The 26,423-nt window shown below is 30.3% G+C and overlaps 1 protein-coding gene across 2 annotated transcripts in view; it reads right to left on the bottom strand.

The window, feature by feature from the left end:
• Positions 1–220: 220 nt before the first annotated feature.
• Positions 221–26,423, bottom strand: part of LOC108558584 (MAP kinase-interacting serine/threonine-protein kinase 1-like) — a 38,449-nt gene continuing 12,246 nt past the window's right edge. Inside the window, exons 1-4 of one of the 2 annotated variants that reach the window (XM_017915545.1) lie at positions 25,782–26,374; positions 2,952–3,131; positions 2,263–2,504; positions 221–1,645 (exon numbers count right to left, since the gene is read on the bottom strand). In XM_017915545.1, coding sequence (XP_017771034.1) covers positions 731–1,645; positions 2,263–2,504; positions 2,952–3,131; positions 25,782–25,824 — 1,380 coding nt within the window. In that variant the 5' untranslated portion in view covers positions 25,825–26,374 and the 3' untranslated portion in view covers positions 221–730. Of the gene's footprint in view, positions 1,646–2,262; positions 2,505–2,951; positions 3,132–25,781; positions 26,375–26,423 lie in introns of those variants that run through there. The other variant, XM_017915546.1, reaches the window with a different exon arrangement.

The following is a 26,423-nucleotide window of genomic DNA, read 5'->3' as shown; positions in this document are numbered from 1 at the left end:
CAAATTTACATCAAAATTGAAGAAACAATATAGTTATATTTACAAAATTACAAAAAATAGTGCTTTTTCTTATGTGTATACATATATAAATCTCTATATTATCATTATTCAATATTATTATTATTATTACTTTCACTCGATTTGTGTAAAACAACGAATCATTTGGCACAGTTGTTTTACGGTTATTCTTCTCTTTCTTTCTTCCTTCATTTGCGTCGAATTTATATATAACAATTTTCTTCGTGGTGGTTGGATCAACTTCAAGTTTGACTTGATGTAAATTCGTGCGCCGCGTATATAATAAAAAAAAAACAAAATAATAATAATAATAGTACATATTAACAGTAACAAAATGGGTAGTAGTACTTAAGAAGTCAACGAACAATACAAAAAAAACAGATTTTTTTTTAACGGAGAAGAAACAGCGTATCCAAGTGCGAATAGTAGTTTCGCGTCAGGGGTGGGTTTATTATTAATTTTTTTTTAGCAAGGAGAAAGGGGGTAACTGAAATGAAATCTCTTAAGTTTAAAACGGATTAAAAACGGAAATTAATGAAATATTCTGAATGTACAATATTATTTTTTTTTTTGGGATTTTGAATTTTTTTTTTTGAGGTTTTTGAATATTTTTTTTTGTTTGGGGTCGGGTTTTTTTTTGTAATCTTTTTTTTAACTCAGTTTGACGAAGGTTTTGGTAATTTTGCGTGCGTTAAATGTAAATCGCTCGTTTTCAGCCGGTCGGACTTTGGATGGTCGGGGTGGAGGTGGGCGGTACCAGGGATCTGCACTTGAGTCGTCGTTGGAGAAGGAGGCTCTCGGATGGTGGGCTGAGGCCGTGAGGCGGAGCCTGGTACAGGTTTGGGCGTTCCAAGTAGTTGAGCTGCATGCTGAAGTGCTGCTGGTAGACGCGGTGAACGTTGTTGGCGCTCTCGGCGAACTGGGACAGTTCGCGCGCCGAGTTGTTCTTCTTGATGATCTCGGCTGTTGGAAGAGTATCGATGTCTCCAGCGAATTCCAACCAGGGATGACGAAGGACGTCAGCGGCGCTCAGGCGAGACCTGGCCCTCTTCACTAGCAAAGATTGGATCAGGTTCTTGGCCTCCTTGGAGATGTGGCTCCACTCGGATTCGGGGAAGTCGTAGTGACCGTCCTGGATGCTCTGGAAGAGCAGCTGCTGACACATCGCGCAGTTGTCGCCGCGTTCCCAGCCGCAGTCGCCTCCGCATTTCCCGTAGAACGGCGGATATCCGCACAGAAGGATGTACATGATGACGCCCAGAGACCAGAGATCGCACCGCTTGTCGTACGCTGCGGTGTCCGCGTCTCCGATGAAGGCCTCCACGACTTCGGGGGCCATGAATTCGGCGCTTCCCACCGGCGTCAGCAGCTGCGGCGTAGCGAGTGGACTCGAGACGCTCGACTGGAAACGGATTCCGGAGCCGAGGTCCAAATCGCAGACCTTCACCGGGCACAGACGATCGTTGTGCACGCAGAGGATGTTCTCCGGCTTCAGATCCCTGTGGGCTATACCCTTCGCATGCATGAAGCTCAGTGCGGACGCCACCTCCCGCACTATCTCCGCTGCCGCCGCCTCAGTGAAACACTTGTGCTCCTGGATCCTCCTCAGCAATTGACCACCGTTAATCTGAAACACCAAAGAGAATACCATATTAAAACAACATCAAAAACGGGTCTACATCGAAATCCCAACAATTACATTCCTGACATTCAAATTTCATGGTAAATTAAGTAGATAGTTTTAGTTATAAAGCACGTTTACGACAAAATACAGGTAATACTCTAAACCAGGGTTTCCAAACTTTTCCTGCAACGTAAATCCTGAAATATTCACGAAACACACTTCATTCCACGTTTTCAAGGAACATTTATTAACAATCGATAATTTTATAAATTCCTTTGTTTTATGTCTACATCAAATAAGAAAAACATAATGTTGGAATTTTCAGTGTCGATATTTAAATTGTCGGTATTTCGATCCGAACCGATCAAGAAAGTTTCACAACCAAAAATTTAGGTCAGCCACTGCACTTTATTGCATAAATAACCGCTCAACCTAATCCAGATGCCTTTATTTAGTCAAAACAAACGCACGGCCAATTAATTCGGTCCATCTGGAGCAATCATCCAAACATATTTCAATGACCTAAAGATAAATAAAAATTCAAGAAAATCAATAATCTAAATGTGATTGCTTTATCCATAATGAATAATAATTGATATATAAACTTAAGCTGTACTTACTTTTTCAAAAACTAGATAGAATTTGTCCTCGTCCTCGAAGAACTCGCTGAGCTGGATGATGTTCGGGTGTCCCTGACAGTGATGAAAGGTCTCCACCTCACGGAAGACTCGATCGCGCGCGTGCCCCGGCACCTTATCAATCATTTTCACAGCGAATTCCTGATCCGTGTACATGTTGACGCAGGTCTGCACGCTGGCGTAAGCACCTTCGCCCAGTATCTCACCGGTCAATTTGTACAGCTCTGAAAGATAAGAAACGAAATGAGATTAGAAAAAAACTTAATACAAGCGAGCGAAGTTGCGAAAAGTGACGGTCGTGTCGGCATTGGAATGGCGAAGGAAAAAACGAACTATCGCAAAGGTCAATTATGTTTATTGGCTTAAGGGTACTCGAAGGTAGAAAGTAGGTTGATCGCTTTTCTGGGACAGATGTGAACACGAACGTGCATCTGCTTCTGTTCAAAACGAACGATTTTAACGATATACAAATTTAAGGTAATTTAAAAAAAAATATTTTTTTTATATTGAGTTAGGAACTTTCAAATTTAAGTCAAGATTTTCGTATGAACCTATTTCGTGTAGAAAAATACTTGGATTAAGTTGAAAAAGTTTTTGAGCAATGTTGAGACGTGTAATTGGTGGTTTGGGGAGTTCGAAAATTGAGTCAAGATTATCTCTGATGATGTTACCTTGGAAGCAAGAGGAGACCAAGGAAGATCCGGTGCGTTTCTTCTTGCGGCGACGTCTCTTGGCCTCTTCCTTGCGACGGGCCAACTCTCTGGCTCTGCTATCGGCGTCCATTTGGTCGCCACTATCACCGCCGCTGCCCTCTCCCCCATCATGAGGATGTCCACTATCACCACTCGATACTGCAACAAGAAAGATACAAACTATTAATAATCATCATCAACCTTACAATAGATAAGCATCATCTCACAATGATTGAGCAAACAATGATTCATCCATGAAGCTCAACAATTTTTAGATGTTTGATGATAAACATTACATTATCAGTTTTCGCTTCATTTTTCCCATCATAAACGCAACGCACATTTACAAATGAATCATAGCATAAATGTGAGTTGAACGACCTCAGAGGCAAACTGGATTGATTAAATTGAATCGCAATTAAATTCTAATTACCGCAAGATCCGGTGCTCGTAAATTGAATCATAACACCAAAAAAAAACTAAATAGAGGCGAGAGAGAGAGAGAAAAATATGAATTGGTAATAAATCTGAACGTATGTACGTACACAGACTTCCTGTCCGAAATAAATCATCGCGTTATGTTGTGTTGTAATATGGCACAAGCATGAATAATGTATAAATAACGCGGACGAAGAGGATCGATGTGATTTCTGTCTGTGTGTGATGGAAGGATAGTGAGAGAAGAGGACGATGCAAAGGCTTTCCTCCCTCGACGGACAAAGCTCGAGTGTTTCTCGTTTAAATGAGAAGAAGCTTTTTGATCCTCAAAAGATTTTCTTTTCCTTCTGCATCACTTGAACTCTGAGAAACGAAACGAGAGCACCTTTTTACATTTCACACAAATAAAACTTCTCATTCAAAATCGTTCCATTTTATTTTGATGGAATTTTTGTCGACACAAACTTATTTGCTAAAGTATTTCAAAATGTCCCACAAGTTTTCATACTGGGTCCCCTATATAATATAAAAAAAAATTAACTGGAAATATAAAATGCGATTCCACCAAGTTCAGTATTGAAGCCTAAATAAATCAAATGCTATTAATAAAAAATAATTGTAAAAACTCTAATAATTATGTAATAATTCCGTTGATTAAGTTCGAAAATTTGTTATTGTTACTATAGAAACAAGAATAAATAGTTAAATACGCTTCTTATTGTATTGATTAAGTTCGAAGATTTGTTATTGTTACTATAGAAACCAGAATAAACAGTCTCTTGGATACGGATGTATCACGAAAATAGAAGCTGCAACTGCGATTCGGTTTTGTTCGCAAATAAATGTCAATAACAAACGCGCCGCAGTTCCGATCGTTACTTGTTTTTTTTTCCTCAAATTTATTTTTTTTGTTTACAACAAACGGCCAAAATGTCGTTCTGCCAAAGCTATAAATCTGACCGCACCTAAATATACCAAATTTTTTTTTAAACTCTCCAATTAAAAACAAAACAAAACAAAAAATATACTTCCCAGATTAGGTTTGTTTATTTACGTCGAAATTCGAAAATTTTGGCAACGAAATTTTATTTTCTGCTGCGCAAATCCGCGTGTGCAGAGCGAAAAGACTAAATTAAAAATAATTACTGCATGACATCAACGACACACTTGATCTTTCTTTCTCATCATCATCGTCGTCGTCGTGCGATTCAATTTTCCAACGTGACTTTTAACTTTGCTTTTGCACGTATGTTGTGGTGTGTTCAGTATACACGAAATGTCTCTCACCATCCGTTTTTTTTTTAATATAATCTGTATATCCTTTCTCGTTCTGCAACTCCTTTCGCAACGAAAATTAACTCCTGACAGAGGCAATTAATTTCGACGTAAACTGGTTGCTGGGCTTTGTTTCTTCTCAATGGACTGTCTCAATGTTCCTTTTTTTCATTTTCTATTTCTGCACGTTTTCTGAATGTAATCGTTCAAAGTTATTAGAGCACTTTTTTTTTCGCAATTGAATTTAATTAATTACTTTGACATTGGCATATCCATCGCAGTTGGGTTCATGCGCTCTAGGTGTCGCTTCGCCAATTGAGCTCATAAATATACAACCCAATTAGCTGCAATGCCTGCAACCGCATTCATACACAAAGTAATTTTATGTAATCATACATTAATTACTTCACGTAATTTCAATAATATTTACCAAAACATGCACAAATATAATTATTTTACGTAATTTATCTACAGTTTATAAAATATTACCAAAAATTATGGTAACAATTTTTCCACGTGTAACGCTAAATAATTCCTTGAATTATTCAATATTTGCACAAAATTTCTGTTGATTATGAAGGTGTTAAACTTTTGTACATTGCCATTGTTGACGCATGTTCGTTCCTAAATATAACCTCAATGTTGTCATTGCATAACAATTTTGTAACATCAAATACTAATTTTATATTGAAACTACGTTAATAATCACGTGAGTAACTAAATATAAAACTTGTTTGTCAAGTGTAAGTTATTGAATTTCTACTTGTTTACTAATTTAAGTAAATTTTTTTAATAATAAATAAATGAGAATAAGAACATTTGACTGTTTTTGTTTTGACATATTAATTGTCATTTTACTCGATAGATTAGTTATTAGATTCGTCGTGTTTATCAACGTGTTATCAGTGCAATAAAAAGCGCTTACGTAATCTCGTCGCAAATAAATTTCGTAATAAATATGAACATAATTTTATCGATTTCTTTGGTACACACAATCAAATATTTGCAAGTGCGTTAAATTGAAAAAACAGATGGCGTCATCTGTCAAATGTGACAACCCAATTTCGCATCCGTTTTTCCCCTCGATTGTTTTGTTTTGTTTTTTTCTGCATTCGCCCTCTGCTGCGACATTATGCGGTGTATTACGTGTCGTTATTTAAGCAGCGCAAATCCATTGTTGTATAACCGCGAGTCTCGCGTTTCTTTGTTGGTGCAAGCAGGAAAACGTTGCGAGTCCGCATAAATGAATATTTAGTTAGAATTGACTTCACACTCCGCGCAATTCTATTTTTTTTTCGTATCGTTTTTCCATGCATTTTTCTTTGGTCATGTTTATATATAAAAATAAAATAAAATCAAGGATTCCTCAACCATTCCTCCACATTCTTTGCATATGTATGAGGAACGTAACAAAAGGCAACATGAGTCATGAGTTTTCTTATCACAACTGATGATATTCGAGCAAATGAACTAATTTAAAGTGGAAAATTTTCATTTTACGAATTTTCAATCTACGAATAAATCCATTTACAAAAAAAGTATAAGCTAATTGCGATACGTCATCTCTCGGTAGAAATATTAAATAAATTTAAAAAAAAACAAGTTTTTTTTTTATTAGAAAAACATTGCTTTTCACGTGTTTTCCTTTGTGCAGACAAAATAAATGGGAGGACGTTCCTTTTTAACAATGCGTGTTTACAGGATGATGCACAGAAATAAAAGGCATCATCCACCTCTTTTCTCTTTTTTCTCACAAAATAAAACTTTTTATTTCTGTTTCAAAGTCGCATCCCAGGCGGCCTTGGCTGCACGAAAAAATAATCGCTTTTCCACTTCGGGTTTTATTTTGGGAAATACGATGAAAAAAAGTAGAAGAGAGGAGGAACGCGCTCGTTCGAAATCATTTCGACATATAAATGCTTACATTCATCATTTTCGCAATCGTTGTTTTAATATACTTAAATTTCAACAATTTCTTGATAAAGTTTATTAATTTCAAGTTATAATATGAAAAACGATATAGTAAATTGTTAATTTTGAAGTGAATAGGTGCCCCACGTTGGTCCACAAAAATTTTATTTCTGTCAATTTTGACATATTTATCATTGTTGAATATGCAGTAACAATTAAACTTTACATTTAAAAAATAATTACAAGAAATTTTCTACAAAAATACTTGTATTAGCGTTTAATTTTGATAAGTAAAAACAATTGTTATACTTCAAATTTTGACATATTCTTGTCATCAACAGATAATTAATAAAAGATAGATGTAAAAAGCGTATTTTTAATTAATAATAAGCAAAAATCGTAGTTGATTTGTACAATTACAAGGAAAGTGCCCCACGTTGGTGGCCAAAATTATTGCAATTTTAAAATAAATGTCAGTTGTTAATAAAACTTTACTGATAACGAAATCACTAATTTCATGGCTTAAAACACGCATATGAAGATGTCATAGTAGAATCTAAACATTTGCCCCACGTTGTGCGCCAAAATGCAAACAATGTAATTGTCTCATAAAAAAGTTGTTCAATTGTAATAAATGGATTGTTAATAGCTGAAATATGTAGGAGGAAACCGCAAGCAAATTGCTTTAATGAGAATTAAATTGTAGATAAAACTTTTAACGGAAACTCGTAAGTAAATAATTTTGCATTTCGATAAGGTTATAATATGAAAAACATTGTATTTTGCATCTAATATGATTTCCAATTCACGTTTTAAAACAGAAACAAACATTCCACGCTGCGAGTCTTATTTATTTCAACATTTTCCGTGTGCGTGCAGACTGCAAAAAAAAGAACTTAAGTCGGACGTTTGGGAATCTTTCGAAATTTTCGGAATCGCTTGGCAAACAACGGCCAACAGCACCGGTCAGCATGAAAATAAACGTGAAACGTCTGAAAATAACGTCGGAGCGAGGAGGAAATGTCGGGGTTTTATAACCTTTATATTAACCAAAGAAAATAGAAAATTTTGCACATAATTCAATTTTAAAGCGAGTTTTACTTTCACGTCTCTAAATCCATTTCTTTAGTTACATTTTGCTTAGTAATTTTCTACAAAATTGCTGTTGTTCTTGTTCTACGTGATCTTTAATCTGTGTAGAATGTAACAAGTACACAAATTAATCTCCAGCTACGGTAATGTTAATGCAATTTTCTTGATTTACATAGATAATAACTCTCTACTAAAGTGCATTTCATCCGAAGCACACTTTCTTTCGACTCTTACTTTAAATAAATCCCACTTCACGGCTCTTTAATTGACTTTTAATTACGATTCCGAAAAAAAAAATAATAAATAAACGCTACAAGAAAGTCCAACGCTTCTGTTTAATGAACTTATTTTCACTCAAATTGTACAAATCATTAATAATTCATCATTTCATATTTATTAATTAAAAGAAAATATATTAAACTCAATTTCAGTATAACCTAATATTATTGACGTTTAAAACGTCAATATAAACTGTTAAATTTAACCTAACTCTTTTAACATTTCAACTGTCACTTGTCACAATTTATTGTAACGTTTAAAACGTCAATTTGCATTGTTAAATTTAACCTAACTTTTATAACATTTCATCTGTCCTTGTCACAATTAAATAATAACCTAATATTAATGACATTTAAAACGTCAATCTAAACTGTTAAATTTTACCTAACTTTTTTGACATTAAAACGTCAATTTGCATTGTTAAATTTAACCTAACTTTTCTAACATTTCATCTGTCCTTGTCACAATTACATAATTTGCTATAATATCAAATATTCGAATGTTATAATTTCATGAACATAAATTGTTAAAGATTTTTAATGCAAATAAAAAGAAAAACGATAACAAAACAATTTATTTTGACATTTCAAAATTCCCAACATCTGTCATGTGCGTTATGTAATTATATATCACTTCAATTTAATGCACAGATGTGTACACACACAACAACATCCAAAAAAAAAAATTCCACGAACACATGCGAATTGTTTGAAGAAACGAGAGGATCAAAATAATAATGAAAAAAGTAGTGAAAATGCATGCAATGTAAACAAACAATAATAACATCTTGAAAACAAATGATTAATTAAATGCGAGCGAATTGTGACTCAAGATGCTGATATATTATTGAGCCGAATGAAAAACGTCAACAACATCATGTGTTTGATTGAGGTTTTTTTTTTCTCTCCAAGTCTTATACAACACGACTCGAACGGATTACGGCATTTTTCTTGTTATCTTATCAATCCACAACGAGCACAGAACGGATTCTATTTTCGTTTCCATTTCCTGCATTTTATTTTCATTACGTGCACAAAATCTTCCACTTCGATAACTGTCTGTAAAAGCGTTTAACAACAAAACAATCTTTGCAGTTCGTTACTTTTAATGAACTCGTACGTCATCAACATTTACATTGTATATTATAACCGTTAAATAAAATCAATTGACAGCTGTCATTTTTGACATTACTAAATAATTCATATAACCTTATTTGAAATTGACATCTGTCACCTGTCATTAGTGACATTACTAAAGGATTTATGTACTCCCAACTGAAGTAAAAATAAATGAAATATATGATTATAGCAATTGATGAAAGTCCGTCAAGTAAAATTTAAATCTATAATTGATGGTTACCATAGAAACAAAAATTCAAATAACGTCATTTTAAATTGACATCTGTCAGCTGTCGTTAGTGACATTACTAGAGAATTATGGAATAAATGTTTGGATAACGATAATAATTTACATCTTTGTTTCTAATTATTACACATCATTATCTTTATGCACATATTTGTGAATTATATCGAATGGTCAAAGTCCGACTTGAGAAATTCAAATGTAATTCGTGGTTACCATAGAAACAGGAATAATAAAACTATATAGTTAATAGATCTAAATGCAAACGACTTAAAAGTTTCATAACAAAAAACGTAAATAAATGAGCGCACATAATAAATCTTGTCTTTCTCTTCCGCGAATAATGAACGAAAACAGATCACGAATAGCAACAAAAAAAAAACGGTACGCACGAACGCAAATGTTATAAATATCGTTTCGCAAAGGACGCAACTCGGCAGGACGAAAATAACGTCGTTTGGACGCGGCTCGCGTCGCTTTTCATACACTATTTTTTCCTTCTTTTATTTTTTCCGGAGTTGACCGGAAAAAAGAAAAACACGTCCATAATTTCCATCCGAATCAGCAGAACGAACGAACACAAGTTCGTTTCTTTTTTTCTGCAACTACTGGTGTTGTTTTCTGTGTCGGAAAAGTAAACAGCAGAACGTTAAACCAGGAAACGCAAATCGTCGTCCTGAATATTAAATCCTTCGACAATGGATCTTTCTCTGTCTCGTTGATGTCACGTGACCTCAATCCGGATCAAATTGTCTGGAAAGAAGGAGAGAGAGAAAAAAAAACGCTCCTCTTTTATTCCTCCGTTGTTGGTTCATAGCCAATTTTTCGCTCGCGAATTTCCATCCATTAAATTACACCAAAATTGATGGACGTTTCATTTGTTATTGCTTTTGTTTATGATTGGAAGGAATAAAACCAAGGTCGTTGACTCTAGGCGCGGCAATCAGCTCCATCTGTATTCGCATTTGCGAAATTATAAATATTAATTTCCGTGCTAAACTAATTAGTATTTCATTATATATTGTTTATGCGGCGCGTTTCCTTCCATTATTTGCAATTCAAATACTTTCATTCAATTCGCTCAGTCAAATGAGAACACTGCAAAATTTTTATTTTATTGTTTTTTTTTTCATAACTTTTACTTAATGATTCATAGTCGTTTCTCGAATACAAACATTAAATATATTGATTTAATCGATTCATTAAATTTATCAACAAGTTGTTAACTAAATAATAGATTTAATCGCATTTTCATGTATATTTATACAGAGAAAGATACAAACAAAAATAAAGGATGCAATCAGATTTGGAGTAACACCAATTTCAGTATGGATTGCTGCATGTCCATGGATATAGAAGGAGACTTATTAATAAATAACCTATCGATTGTTGTGCCAACAAATAAATAACCACCTGTGTGTGCTGACACAGAAACAGGTCAACAAACTAGAGGTTCCAAACCTTTTTTTTTCTATATATTTCCCTTATTCCCCATATTAAATAAGTTACAAATTAATTAGACGTTTGTTTATAACAATTTAGAGATGAAGAAATTATAATACATATTTTTTTTTAGCGCAAGTTTGAAAGCATATTAAAGATAAACGGTAAAGACAACAAACGTAATAGTAGGCTCATTGCAAAGATGATGGTTTTATGTTTAATTTTCATATTTTATAACATCATTAGCGTGATTAGTTATCGATTAATTTAATAAAACGTGAAGACTTGCATTTAAAAAATAATAAGCGCAATATCACAATCATTAATTTACTTTACGTAACAATTATTATAGAAAAAGAAACCTAATTAAAGACCGCTTTTTGTGCAATCATGAAATATATAAAAAGTTTTACAATTTACCAAATAATTAAAAAAAATGAAAATATATTGTTTTATTAAGACAAAATTTTCAAAAAAATATTTAGGAAAAAAATTATAGCCCAACTTTGAAAGCTTATTAGAGATAAACGGTAAAGACAACAAACGTAACAGTAGGCTTATTGCAAAGATGATGGTTTTATGTTTAATTTGCATATTTTATAAGAACATTAGCGTGAGTAGTTATCGAGTAATTTAATAAAACGTGAAGACTTGCATTTAAAAAATAATAATCGCAATATCTCAATCATTAATTAACTTTACGTAACGATTATTATAGCAAAAGAAGCGTAATTAAAGACCGCTTTTGTGCAATCATGAAATATAGAAAAAGTTTTACAATTTACGAAATAATTAAAAAAAAATGTTATTTTTGCACTATAACCTTCAAACTTTTTATTGTTATAAAATCGACGCATTCATATTATTAACGTTATTTGCGTTCGTGCTTTGCGGAAGAGATGAACGTGATGTACAGATTAGATATATTTTTGCACGTCTTCAAATACGAAATGCACGAATGTTTGATGAGAAGTTGGAGGAAGGAGGCGGAAATGTTGCGGAGTCACGAGAAATTTTGTTTTAATATTCCTCATTACTTTTTTTTGTATTTTATATCTTTCTCTTTCGTTCTTTCTTGAATTTGTAGTTTATTCGTTTTTTTGTATTTATTTGTACAATGAACTTCGACAATGGAATGCATGACTGGCGAAGAGAAAGAGATGATCGCAGTTGCTGAAGAAGGTGAAGTGAGGTGGAAGTAATAGGTGATTAATAATAATAAAGCAATGTGAGTCCACGTTTTCACGCCCAAAACCGCAGAATTACCTCATAGCTACATGCTAATTGAACGGCTTTTCGTTTCAGTTTAATTGCCTTTGTTCCTCGCCTTGTCCTACTAAAAACGATCGATAATAACTCAACTTTATATGATGAACTAAATCGTATTTAATCAAAACTTAATAAAATCGTAAGTCGAAAAGAGACGTAAGTCAAGATAGAAAAGTTCATCAAATATTATATACTAAAGTGATATAATCTAATTCATTGACAATTAATCTTCCATTTGAAAATGATATTTGATTTATAATTTTGACACTTGTGATAAACTAATTAATAAGAGTGTCAATTAATTGTTACAAAATTGACAGTTATTTGAAAATTTGACAGATTTTTCAAAGCTACGTCGTATTTGAATGACACTTAAAAATGACAGTTGATTTATAACTTTGACACTTGTCAATATTCAATTCCAAAGAACTCTCATTTTGAGTGATAAACTAATTAATAAGAATATCAATTAATTGATACGAAATTGACAGTTATTTGAAAATTTGACAGATTTTTCAAAGCTACGTTGTATTTCAATGAGACTTAAAAATGACAGTTGTTATAATTATGACAGCTGTCAATATTCAATACAAATGAACACTGTTTTTGAATGAGCTACAAAATATTCATACTTTTAAAACTTACTTTATAAACTAATTAATAAGAATCTCAATTTAATTGATACTAAATTGACAGTTATTTGATAATTTCACATTTGTTTTCAAAGCTACATCGTTTTTGATTGTCACTTGAAAATGACAGATGATATATAATTATGACACCTGTCAATATTCAATTCAAATGAACACTGTTTTTGAGTGATCTACAAAATGTTGATACTTTTAAAACTTACTTTATAAACTAATTAATAAGAATCTCAATTTAATTGATACAAAATTGACAGTTATTTGATAATTTGACAGTTGTTTTTAAAGCTACGTCTTATTTGATTGTCACTTGAAAATGACAGTTATAATTATGACACCTGTCAATATTCAATTCAAATGAACACTGTTTTTGAGTGATCTACAAGATGTTTATACTTTTAAAACTTACTTTATGTGAATCTCAATTATATAATACAAAATTGAGAGCTATTTGATAATTTGACAGTTGTTTTCAAAGCGACGTCGTATTTGATTATCACTTGAAAATGACAGTTCATTTATTATTTTGATACCTGTCAATATTTCATAATTTGACATTTTTTTTCAAAACTACGTCTTATTTGATTGTCACTTGAAAATGACAGATGATTTAAAACATTATGACACCTGTCAATATTCTAATAAACTGTTAATAAGCCTTATTTCATTGACAGTAGATAATTTGACAGATTTTATGATATTCTCTCACAAATTGCAGCGAATCAATATAGCAGGAAAATGCAACGAACGAATTGTTTGAAATCTATTTTATTTGTTTTTTTGGTGATGATTTTGATCCTGTTTGCTGATTTTCATCCTGTTTCCATGCGAATATTTCGATAAGCTTCCAATTTCAAAGGGATACAAAACGCAATACGCCATATGGACAACTCTATAAGCTTTTAGTGAAAAAGTCCAACTATAAACACATGAAACGATAAATATAATACATTGATCCCACGATTTCGCATTGCAGTGTCACATTTTCATTCGACCAGAAAATGCTTTTTATTTGATTGACAAAGTTACACTTGTTCTCTTTTTACGAATTTAGATTTGTCATTCAAAACATATTTTTAGTTTAAAACAATGGACGTTTCTGATGTTATTAAATAAAGTAAAAGTTTCATAAAATTTCCCAAAAATTGAAAGAAAAACTTAAATAATACTTATCAATTTATGAAAAAGCTTTTGGATATTGTTGAAACCCATGTGTATTTACCTAGAAAAGAAGAAATTAGGGAATTAGTCAAATTATAATTAACACAGTTATTTGTAATTTATAACAAATGTTTGTTTTTAATAACAACAAAGAAAATTTTCAGTTTAATTTAACTTTGAAGAAGTGTGGGAATAGTTAAGTAATGTAAATATGCCATATGGCATCATGAGGCTTAAGTAAACCGACGGAAGTGGAGAAAAAAAATCACCCCACAAATATTGATCTTCAGACTTCTCAAATTTCATTCATAAATTGAATATTTGTGTGTTCTTCATTTAGAAAGGAAAACTCGAGTTAAGGCAAACAAAACTAATTATAAAGTAGACAAATATATAGAATTACATGGAAATTAACCAGTTTAGACAAAAAACATAGTGAAATAGATGATTTTTTTCATTATATAATAATTTGAAGATTTAATGAATGAAAAAATGGAAATGCACTAAAATTATACTTTTTTTAAACTTTATGATTTAAGGAAAAAATTAATCAAATTTGTAAATGAATTATCTTTCAGTCCAAATTTTCCAAACCTTTAGACATTTTCAACAAAAGCAATAGGAATGCAAGTAAAAACCTTATTACACACTTTTTCGTTTTGAAGGTATGTTTTTCCAAGAATTTCGTTGCAAATGAGGCGTTAAGTAAACCAAGGTGAGCAGACTTTTCTTTATTTGATTAAATATCATTCATTCAAGTTACAGATTGGAGTCGCTATAAATAAGATTATCCGAGTAAACCAAAACAATTTGTTTGGATTTTTCCATTGTTTATTTATGTTTATGAATCAGTTTGATTGACGGATGGAAAATTATTTTTGCGCGGTGACCCGATTTTCCCCTCACGGAGCGCGCGCGCATCGTGGATAAATTATGGAAGCAAATCCAAACAATTATTTTCCACATTTACAATTGCTGCATTTCAAGCGGTGCACGTTCCATTGTAACGAAGTTACGAACGAACGCGTGCAGTAACCATGGTAAATGCTATAGCAACCATGATAAATGCTATAGCAACCATGAAAAATAATATAGTAACCATGGTAAATAATATAGTGCGCAAGGTAAAGTATGCATTAAGGTTCTTGATCATCTCATGTGCATGCATTTGTTATTCATCTATAGTTCAGTAGATTTCCACTACTTAATTCCGATTTGTAATAAAGAAAAAAAACAACAAAAACAGAAGACTTTGTCTGGGTTAATGGTAATCTGGGTCCCACCTTCTCAGAACTACACCCATATTTGTTCCACTTTCCACAGCTGAGAGCTCTGCATCCCAAGCAGCACAAACTAAACAAATCTCGTTGAACAAACTAAATTCTTTCTCTTTTTTTTTGCTGAACGTTAATTGAAAAGATCAATAAATGTTGAAATGCGGCGTGAAAATACGTGATTTAAGAAAGATTGAACGCTAATTCGTGCAACGTCGCTTCTACTTTGTTTTTTTTTTCTTACTTTACTTGTTGCCAACTTTCTATAATGAACACGATCGGCGCACGTTGCAAACAGTAGTGTTTTTTTTTCTTAACCATTAAAAAGATAATAAAGTTATGTTGTTTATGCTTCAAGTTAAGTAAAAATAAATTCAGTTTGCAAATTTATTATCATTACGCGTTTATTTAATCAACTTCGTTAATTATTTTGCTTAATATTTACCAACTTTCTAAAAAACAAAGCAACTTAATTCATTGACATTTACGCGTATTAAACACATTTTTATTCATGTAAAATACACAAATTCATTATAATTTGTTATAATTAATAAAATATAACTTTCTAAATCAAACAAATGAATGAAACACATTAAATTCATTGACATTTGACGTTTTACAATTGAATTAATTGCCAACTTCAACAAAAAAAATATTAATTGACATTTTAATTTATAATGAAATTATGCAATCAAAATAAACAAAAATTTAATTAAATGTTCATAATATTCTCATTTATATAAAATTTGAAAGAAATTTTTTTTTTTTACAAACTTTATAAATAAATATTGATTGTTTCGTAATTATTAAAGAAATAAAGAATGAATATGTTTTTTGATTGAATGTATAGGTTTTTTGAAGTGGTTATCGAACGTGCGTTAACCCTTGTGTCATTCATTGTCTATTAAGGCCAAATCCGATCGAGCGGTTCTATTGTAATTGGAGTGCAAAAGGGTAAAACCCTAGAGCCACGATTCCATTATTCATTTTCCTCGTGTCGTTTCGAAAAGAATTTTCAACGTATTTCGTATGACATTAATTCAGAATTCAATTTTGTACAAGGGAAATGCTGTTTGTTACATAATACAACATGTTACCAACTTATTAAAAATAATAATTACATATAAGTAAATTGTTATATTTTTTTAAATCAATATAATTAATAATGTTTTACGTCAGTTTTCTAAATTTAAAAAAAATGGCAACAAATATTCTACATAGGTTATATTTTACGTCAAATGAAAATTTTGACGTTTCTATGAATATTTAAGAACTCAATTTTATACAACTGTTCTATACGAATCCAAATCAAATTTAAATTGTAATTTGAAGAAGAAAAGAAAAATTCTGATTGTTACATAATACAACATGTTACCAACTTATTAAAAAAATAACTATTTATAAGTAATTGTTTCTAAATTAAAACAATTTAATTAATTTAAAGGTTATGTTTTACGTCAGTTTTCTAAATTTAAAAAAAATATAGGAAAACATATTCTATATAGGTTATAGTTTACGTCAAATGAAAATTTTGACGTTTCTATGAATCCTGTCATAATATTTCGCAGGACATTAATTTAGATGTAATGACTCAATTTTGTACAACAGTTCTATACAAACCCAAATCAAATTTTAATTCTAATTTGAAGATGAAAAGAAAAATGCTGATTGTTATATAATACAACATGTTACCAACATATTAAAGACACTAATTATGTATACGTAAATTTTTCTCAATTAAAAAACAAAACAATTTAATTAATTTAAAGGTTATGTTTTATGTCAGTTTTCTAAATTTAAAGAAAAAATAGGAAACAATATTCTATATAGGTTATAGTTTACGTCAAATAAAAATTTTGACGTTTCTATAAATCCTGTCATAATATGTCGTATGACACTAATTTAGATGTAAGAACTCAATTTTGTAGAACAGTTCAATACGAATTTAGATCAAATTTTAATTATAATTTGAAGAAGAAGAAAAAAATGCTGATTGTTATATAATACAACATGTTATCAACTTATTAAAGATAATAATAAAAACAAAACAATTTAATTAATTTATAGGTTATGTTTGACGTCAGTTTTCCAAATTTAAAAAAAAAAACAACAACAAATATTCTATATAAGTTATATTTTGCGTCAGTTTTCAATACCAACGGAAAACAATAAAAAAAAATTGACGTTTCTATTAATTCTGTCATAATAATTCGTAGACAAAACAAAAGCTAACAACAAAACACTGATTTATTATTATGTTTTTTTTTGAATACTTGTAATGTTATACTTAAATAATTATGTAAATAATATTTGAAAAATAAATATTTAATAATAACTGTATGTGTTTTTTTTTTCAACGCAAACTTGATTATCTCTAAGGATGAACGACCTATTGATCCGCAACAACTTTGAATATTTTATGATACATAACTTCCGTATACATAACATAATCAATAATATTTGTAAGGAATATTTATTTCTGTTAAATAACTTCATATATTCCATTACAAAGTTTCGATAAAAATAGTTGAAAAGTTGAAATAAAAAAATATCTAAATTTAACCAAATTTTATCATGAGGTTGTTTACTTTTGCATCATAGAAATATTACGAATTTATGGACGATAAAGATGTTTGTTTTCTTGCATACTTTTTTTTATGATTTAATTTCGAATTTAGTTGGCAAAGCACACTACAGTTTCAGTCTAGTCTAGTTTATAACGCCTTTAAATACATTTTGCATTATGTCTTATGCATTATGTCACATTTCCTAGCAATAAACTCACTCATGACATATTGCATTTATATAACTAAACTGTAATATTTATAGCAAAACTTATTTATGAACCATTTTACGACTTTAACGACCTTTTTTTAAAAAAAAAGTATCTATGGATTTCAATAGAAGTAAAAAAAAGATTAATTTTAATTAATTATAAATACTAAAAAGCAGTTGCATTTATTTATAAGGTTTTCTCTTTGATTTTGCAATATTGTTCAGCAAATATGGAGTGTAGGAAGTAACACATTTCTTGTAAATCTTGTAAACATTCCATCCACATATATAACTATTTTTTTTGCTTCTTCTGATATCGCGTTTGCAATGTGTTCGAATCGCGTTCCAGTTTTTCCGGCATCGCAAATTTCGTGTTTTCACTTGGTATTTCTCCATATAAAGAATGATGTAAAAACGTTTTTCTTTTAACATATTTTCTAATCATAAATATTGTACGTGTTTTTTCCACGAATAATTTTTCATATTTTCTTTACATTGCAACAAAAAAAAAACACTTAATTCATTAAAGTAAAAGTTTAATAAAGTAAACTTTTTAGTTGAAAAATATTCATTTTCTTCAATAATTGTTGAAAAATTTTAAGTAACAAAAATAAATAAGGAAAATTTAGACTTTCTTTGTGAAGAAACTTTCACCGTTTATTGTCGAATTAGTCATTTCGCATATAACTGTAATTCGCAAAAACGATTTGAACAGATTTATTATGTAATTACAGAATTTGTTTATTCGTTAAAAACTTTCGTTTCAAATGATTAACAAAGAAATTATTAAAATTTTCTATTATTCTTAAGTATGTATGTGTTTTTCATTTAGACTTTGTAGTGCACTTTGACAAGGAGAAAGCTTTTACTTTTTAATGCAATTTCAAAAATCACAGTGCTTCGAACAAAAGAAATTACTGTGCAAAATTGAATCATTTCAAAGGATATTAAATTTCCTTTCAGTTCAAGTTTCTACTTGACATATTTATTATACTTAGGTTTTTCTTTTTGCATTTTCTAATAATTCTCAAAAATAATCATATTTATTTACAAATTGTGAAAACTAATCGATATTTTCTTTAAGTTTCTCAAACGTTCTTTTTTTATGTAATTAATAAAGAATTTCGTAACGCACGTTTTGAGGCCTTATCAAAAATCTAGTTCACGCTTATTTTCCATTTATATAATAGGAAAAATATATAAACAAAGTACATAAATAAACTGAATAACAACTAAAAAAAAGGAATTTTATCAGCGAGTAAAACGAGATAAAAATTCTAAACGAAATGGAAATATTCACATTTGAAAGCGAAACTAAAAACGCAGATAATTATGATTATTGTTATTACCCACATTATTGCGTAATTACCTCTGAATGTGCACGTTTTTCTTTGTTGAAATGCGAATTTTGTATCTGAAAAAAAACACAGTATTGTTTGAGCTGTATGCCCGTATGTTTCGCTAAATTAAATGGACTCGAGCGGTGTCCTTGAACCGAACAATTTGTGTTGGAAATTATACAAAATGTTAAATTTGTTAGCTTTGTTGTGTCGGCATTTGTGCATCGTTGCAGTTTCGGTCTAGTAATCACAATAATTAATCCTCTGAATTATCAACAGAAAAATTGATAATGTGGACATTGGACAAATTTGTCCACATTTATTTTTTTTTGAAATATTATTAATTTCAAGTTATTTTTCTTTTTAATTTACAAAATTAACCACAATTTAATTACAAAAAAATGTACAATTTTTTTCTTAATAATAGTAAAATTTGTATCAAAGACAATTCGTTTGTCATGGATTTAAATGTTTCAATTTGAAACCAATTACTTTTGGTTGTCATGGAAAAAACCAGCCAATTTGATGTAAATGTAAACGCGGTTGACAGCTTTTTTTTTGGTTGGTTATAACCACACAAAAAACGTATCGTTATGGTCAGTAATTTTAGTTCTAATGGTGATGATCTTCGTGTGAAGAGTTGCAGTAATCGTGGAACAAAAAAAAACACTAAATATTAGTGAATCATTTAGTATATAAGAAAGTGAAAATGTTAATGTCTTCACTAATTCGAGTTAATTTACGCTCATTGTTTTAGTTGAATGTAAAATTTCGTCATGTAAATGTATAGTTTTATTATGCAGTTTTGTATGTGTTTTTCTTGCTTTTAGAATGAAGATCTTGAACGTTAGCATTTGGTCGGCTTCATTTGCATCGTCGTTTCGTGTCTATTTTGCACAAGACAATGAAGGAATACAATTACACATATATACGAGTCATGTAAGAGTGATTAGCATACAAAAAAAATAACGAAATAAAAGAGATGGCCGTTTGCGCGCGAATTCATGCATTTCAAATGTGTTGTCGGACAGGTTGATGGCTTCCACTGAACCTTTGGTCTCTCTTCTAACACTGCGGACGACGACGACGACAACGCAGCGTTGTTGCAAAATGAGTTGGAGAGAAGGAGTTCACATTGTTGTTGTTGTTGTAATAGATCGTTTGGTTCTACTTTATTATGATTATAGGAGAGACTTCTCCCCACACGAGAGTTCAACGCAACGAACAGCGATCGTTCGTTCTCGCATCCGGTTTTAAAACTAGAAAGTCTCTCCCAATTCACATACACACACATATGTGGATACAAGAACAACAACAACAACATACAACGACACATGCAGAGAGAAGCAACGGCACACAGCTGGTCGGATTCTATATAAAATAATTCGTGGTTGAAGAGAGGAGATGTGAAGAGATCGTTGTAGGAAAGGAGTGGAAGGAGCAACCGGTCGTTGGAACCTCTTCCATAAACAGATAGAGGTTTCATAGATGGAAGAAGCTATGCGTTTAAAGATTTCGTATTTCCATCCAAATTGATCGCAAACAATGCGAACAAATCACGTTTACCGGAGAAGAAAGAAACAAACAACAGGACTGCGAATGCTTCTTGAGGCGAGAAGAAACGAAACGCTAACGTCTCGTCTTGGTTGTTGGCATCAACTGTTGCTGGGGCAACAGCTGATCACGAACGACCAGGGCGGATCGGGTTACCTTTGCACGTTTTTCTTTGTCAGGAAAAGAAACAACGTAAAAGCAATCATCACATGAAGTTCAAAATTTCATCATTTAATTATCATCGTCAAAACTGTATAATACTTATATTCTTAATAAATCCATCAAATCTTTTAGTATATACAAATTACAGTTGTATTAGTATTAAAAAAAGGCAAGCTGTCACCTTACGTCAAAGTGTCAACAATGTTTTTTTTATAAACAATTGACAAATCGGGTTAACATTTCACGTGTTTCTTCACATCATCACATGAAGTTCAAAACTTCATTATTTAATTATCATCATTAAAACTGAATAATACATTTATAATCATAATAAATCCATCAAATTACCCCAATCTAAGGTGAAAGCTGTCACCTTACGTCAAAATGTCTGTTATAAACAATTTGCGCATACTTTGATCATTTTTCTATGTAAAGAAAAGAAACAACGTAAAAACAATCATCACATGAAGTTCGCAACTTCAACATTTAATTATCATGATCAAAATTGTATAATACATTTATAATCTTAATAAATCCATCAAATCTTTTAGTATATACAAATTACCCCAATATTGGGTAGCGTTCAATTCAAGTTAATGGGTTACAAAATGACAGCTGTCACCTTACGTCAAAGTGTCAACAATGTTTTTTGTTATAAACAATTGACGAATCGTGTTAACTTTGCACGTTTTTCTTTGTCAAGAAAAACCATCATTTAATTATCAACATCCAAACTGTTTAATACACTTATATTCTTAATAAATCCATCAAATCTTTTAGTAAATACAAATTGCCCCAATGTTGAGTAGCGTTCAATTCAATTTAATGACAGCTGTCACCTTAAGTCAACAAAGTTTTGTTACAAACAATTGGTGGATCGGGTGAACTTTTCACGTTTTTTATCTAAATAAATCCAATAAATTACGTTGTTTTTCGAAAAAATTTAATTAATTAAGAAAATTAACAATAATTTTAGTGACAAAATGGACAATTGATAATTCCACCAAATTCCAATCTAATATCATTTTTTTCATAATAAACTTTAAAAAAATCTTACAAAATACTTAAATAATCCCTCGATTTAAGGATTTCTGTGTTTTACAAACTTACATTTTAAATTTTTCAGATTTAATCTAATACTAAATTGACAACTAGAAAAAACGTGACATTGGGAGTTTATTTTTACTATAAATAATGGTTGGTATTGAAATCTTCTTTTGGTTGCTAAGAGAATGAATCAACAATTTTCAGTTCAACCAACTCCTCATAATTAAACAGATCACTAATTCTAACCTTTGAAATTAATTTTTATTGGGACACAAAATGACAGCTGTCACCTTACGTCAAAGTGTGAACAATTGTGTCACAATACCACTTGAGAAACGTTGATCCAATTCATCACATTTAGATTTTTGTAACGATTTTTAACTCGCAAACTTTTTACAAACTTCGCCATTAGAAATTTCGGATTAAATTTAATCCTAGGGTTGTTAATATTTATGTAAACACCAAAATCCACATAAACTTTCGAGCGTTCACATTGTGTACGAACGTATTTTATTAAAGTCCACTCTTGCTGAACCACCTTTTCTTCCTTAATCCCAAAATTGGATTACACAAAACACAAATCCGATTTTAAAGCTTAGTTTAACCCATAACAAGATCAAGTATTATCTTTTTTTTCTATATCATTCAAATTTCTATAATCCATCTTTTATAACAAGTTGACCTTTTCATAAATTTAAAGTTTAGTTTAATTTAAAAAAAAACTTAATTTAATTATCATTTTATTTATTTGTTGATATTTTCAAAAAGCAAAAAAAAATCGTGTGAATATTTTCATATAAAAACAATATTTGTTTTTGTTTCGACGTTCGATTTGTTTATCTTTTTGCAAATATATATATAAAACCAAAGTGTGTACAGATATGAACATATGGAGTTAAAAGCAAATATACACAAGTTTTGCATTCAGTTTGAAAAATATACAAAAATTTTAAAAGTTACAGAGAAAAAAAATTGCAATTAACAGTTAAACTTTATAAAAATTACATTAATTTCCTTCAACAAAAAAAAAATAAGAATTAACAATTATAATTAGTTTTCAATAATTTTGGAAATAATTTCTCAAAATAAATAATTGTAATTAATTAATTAGTAAACTATAGACTTTTTAAAGAAATTAATCTAAATGATAATTAAAAAGAAAATTAAAAAAGCTACCTAAAAAAAGTTTAATAAAAGCTCATCAAGTCCGTAATTACTTCTTAAATTTAATTCATTTTTTCTTAATAAACGTTCATTTTCGAGCTGCACGTTTATGAAAAGATATTAAAAGAAATGTAAATAAAACAGCAGCAAAAAAACGACAAAAAAAAGACAGAACTGAGCAGAATGTAATGAATATAAAACGGACCCGGGGCTATTAAGAAACCATCATCTGCTTCTTTGTGAGCATACTTTAAGTACCCAACTTAAGTCTCATTATTGTCTTAACTGCGCGCATATGGGCATTATTAAGATATGCTGTACACTCTCTCAAATATCCTCTCTTTAAATAAACATTACAATTGTTGTATATCCTTCATGGAAAAAAAAGAGAATGTGTTGTTTTCATGTAATTTCATTCATAATTAGGTAATTTGCAACATGTTTGTCTACAAAATTGAAGACATTTTTTTTATAAATGTTAATCAAATGTTTGATTAAAACTAATTTGTTTTACAACGACAACAGTGAGTTAAGAAAACTTAAATATTTAACTTAAATCAGAAAGTGCAAATAATTGTCTCCAATTTCATCATGGTGGGTATTAGATATTCTAATCTAAATAACAGTATTTATCTGTAAAGATAACTTTAGTGGGTCGATGGAAATACCACTTTTTTCAATTGATACCAAATCTAAATCTACAACATATAAATAAATAACAGCACTTGAGAATAAATCCAAGTATGATAACAACAAAATTAATTGCAATACTCAAGCCGAAGAACACTTTTTCTAAAGGATTAGAAACTTAATGGCGGCGTCTAAGCGTTAATCGACGAACAACATTTATTTATGAATTTCGCTTTCTTCAACCTCGAATTAACAACGAAAGAAAAACAACTCAAAATTAATAACACACAAATTACATATTATTAACAGTTTGTTATTTACGTGTATTTTTTTTTTAAATTATTTAACTGATCGTTAAGTATTTCCAAAACTTTCCATATCATCTTAATAGATATTAAAGTTAAGTACATTTACTTAACGGATTGTTAAAATAAATATTTATAAATTTTATCCCAAATAAATTTTCAATCAAACTATTTTCTATCATTTTTTCATACAATATTGATTGACATTAAAATAATTTTTCAATTTATTTAACGAACCGTTAAATTGAATACTGAAAATTTTTCCATTCAAACACACAAATTACACATTATTAACAGTTTGTTATTTAACTGATCGTTAAAATTTGTATTTCCATATCGTCTATTTAAGTAATCTGTACATTTATTTAACGGATTGTTAAAATAAATATTTATACATTTTCAATCAAACTATTTTCTATAACTTTTTCATACAATATTGAGTGATATTAAAATATTTTTTACAATTTATTTAATGAACCGTTAAATTGAATACTGATCGTTAAAATTTGTATTTCCAAAACTTTCCATATCGTCTCATCGATATTTAAGTAATCTGTACATTTATTTAACAGATTGTTAAAATAAATATTTATACATTTTCAATCAAACTATTTTCTATATCTTTTTCATACAATATTGATTGATATTAAAATAATTTTTTACAATTTATTTAATGAACCGTTAAATCGAATACTCATTCAAACTTGAATAATTTTGTCTTATATTCAACAGATTAAGGTTTTTTTTTTAATTTTGTTAACGGACCGTTAAAATATATCTATTGTATTATTCATCAGTTTTATCTTCGGAATTTTCCATGCAACCTTGAGAACCGACGAATCCATAGCAACCGGAAACAAGGTTGCTATGGTGCTTCGATCCCTAGGCATCAATTTCGTATGTTTGTTTGTACGTAAACCCTCGTATTGGTACAACGTTATAGAAATAGGTTTGCTTAGGACTTCTATTTAATAATGTGATGGTTAAGGATTAGCAAATAATAAAGAAAAGATTAACTAAATATGTGCAGTATTAAGTATTTGAAAAAATATGTATAAAATATATACAAAAAGAGAGATAAGTTAATAAGAAATATCTTGCATTTACTGAAAGGTTGGAATTAATAAAAAAAAATGAAAAGCGTAACTATGGTGCAACTGTATTAATCACCATAGTTACGCTTGTTTTTTAAATTATTTATTACTACTAGTCCTTGAAAAGGATAAGATTCCTTAAAGAATAACTTTAAGTAATCTTAAAGATAGCAATAAATCTTCAATATAGATACACTTATTTATACACAATATAGGGTGTTTCTTGAAATAAATTTATATTATTTTTAATTTGTAATAAAATTATTGTTTAAAATGCTGCAAATTTGACTAATGACCAATGTAGGACACATTTTTTTTAAATAACAAGAGCTAAAAATTCTTGAAAAACTATGGTTTATTTACATATTTGATAAACAAGTTAAATGTTTATTTAAGGTTTTTTGTTTGTAACGCGATGATGAGTTTGGGAATTAGTTAAGAATCCGGTTTTTTAAAGTCACATTTTTCAACATATACAGGGTGTTTCTTTAAATTTAATTAGTTTCAAAACTTTGTCCTTGAAGTGTTTACTTAGAAATCTGATAACATTTGTGAAATGTAAACAAAGGATGATGAGCCTTTCTTACCTGTATCGATGCTCTCTGATTCTTCTAGAATTCTCTCAACCATGATTTCGCTTCGCCTCGAACGTGCAGATAGAATATAAATTCGATTTTAAACAACTAATCTCCAACGGATTAATTAAATCGATTAAGTACGTAGGGTTTTTTTTATATATATATTATTTGGTTGGTTTTTTGAGAAAATAGATTTTCTCCAAAGTATTCGAGGTTTGCAATTATATTGAATTTATATATAAAAAAATATAAATTTTGGTAATCCAAAAGTTGCGCACTACAAAAATCACTGGATTATTTTCTCTAAGTTTCTCTCTGGTGGAAAAGTTTTTAATTTTTTGGTGTTGTGCCGGAAGAGGAGGACGCAGGATTGATTCTGCTGCGTTTCGAAATGGATTTGGAAAAAATAATAGGTTGTATAATAGAAAAAAATCCTATTGGATTTATATGTACGGTTGAGGATGTGAGTGTTTAAAGTATGAGAGAAATAGAATAGGAAAAAAACCGTTTTTTGTGTGTTTTGCTTTCGCGTTAATTTCCGACTTCACTAACTGTCCATCGCGCGGCCGAATCGTTCTGATGTTTGAGTCCGACTGGTTCTGTGCGGTGCGGAGGAACGGCAACCTGCTGTTTCACCCCTCTCCACCTCCT

This window comes from Nicrophorus vespilloides, unplaced genomic scaffold (assembly GCF_001412225.1).
Source record: "Nicrophorus vespilloides isolate i.1.1-1 unplaced genomic scaffold, Nicve_v1.0, whole genome shotgun sequence".
Lineage (NCBI taxonomy): Eukaryota > Metazoa > Arthropoda > Insecta > Coleoptera > Silphidae > Nicrophorus > Nicrophorus vespilloides.
The sequence above is the reverse complement of the archived record's forward strand: the minus strand, read 5'-3'. Positions and strand labels throughout refer to the sequence as shown.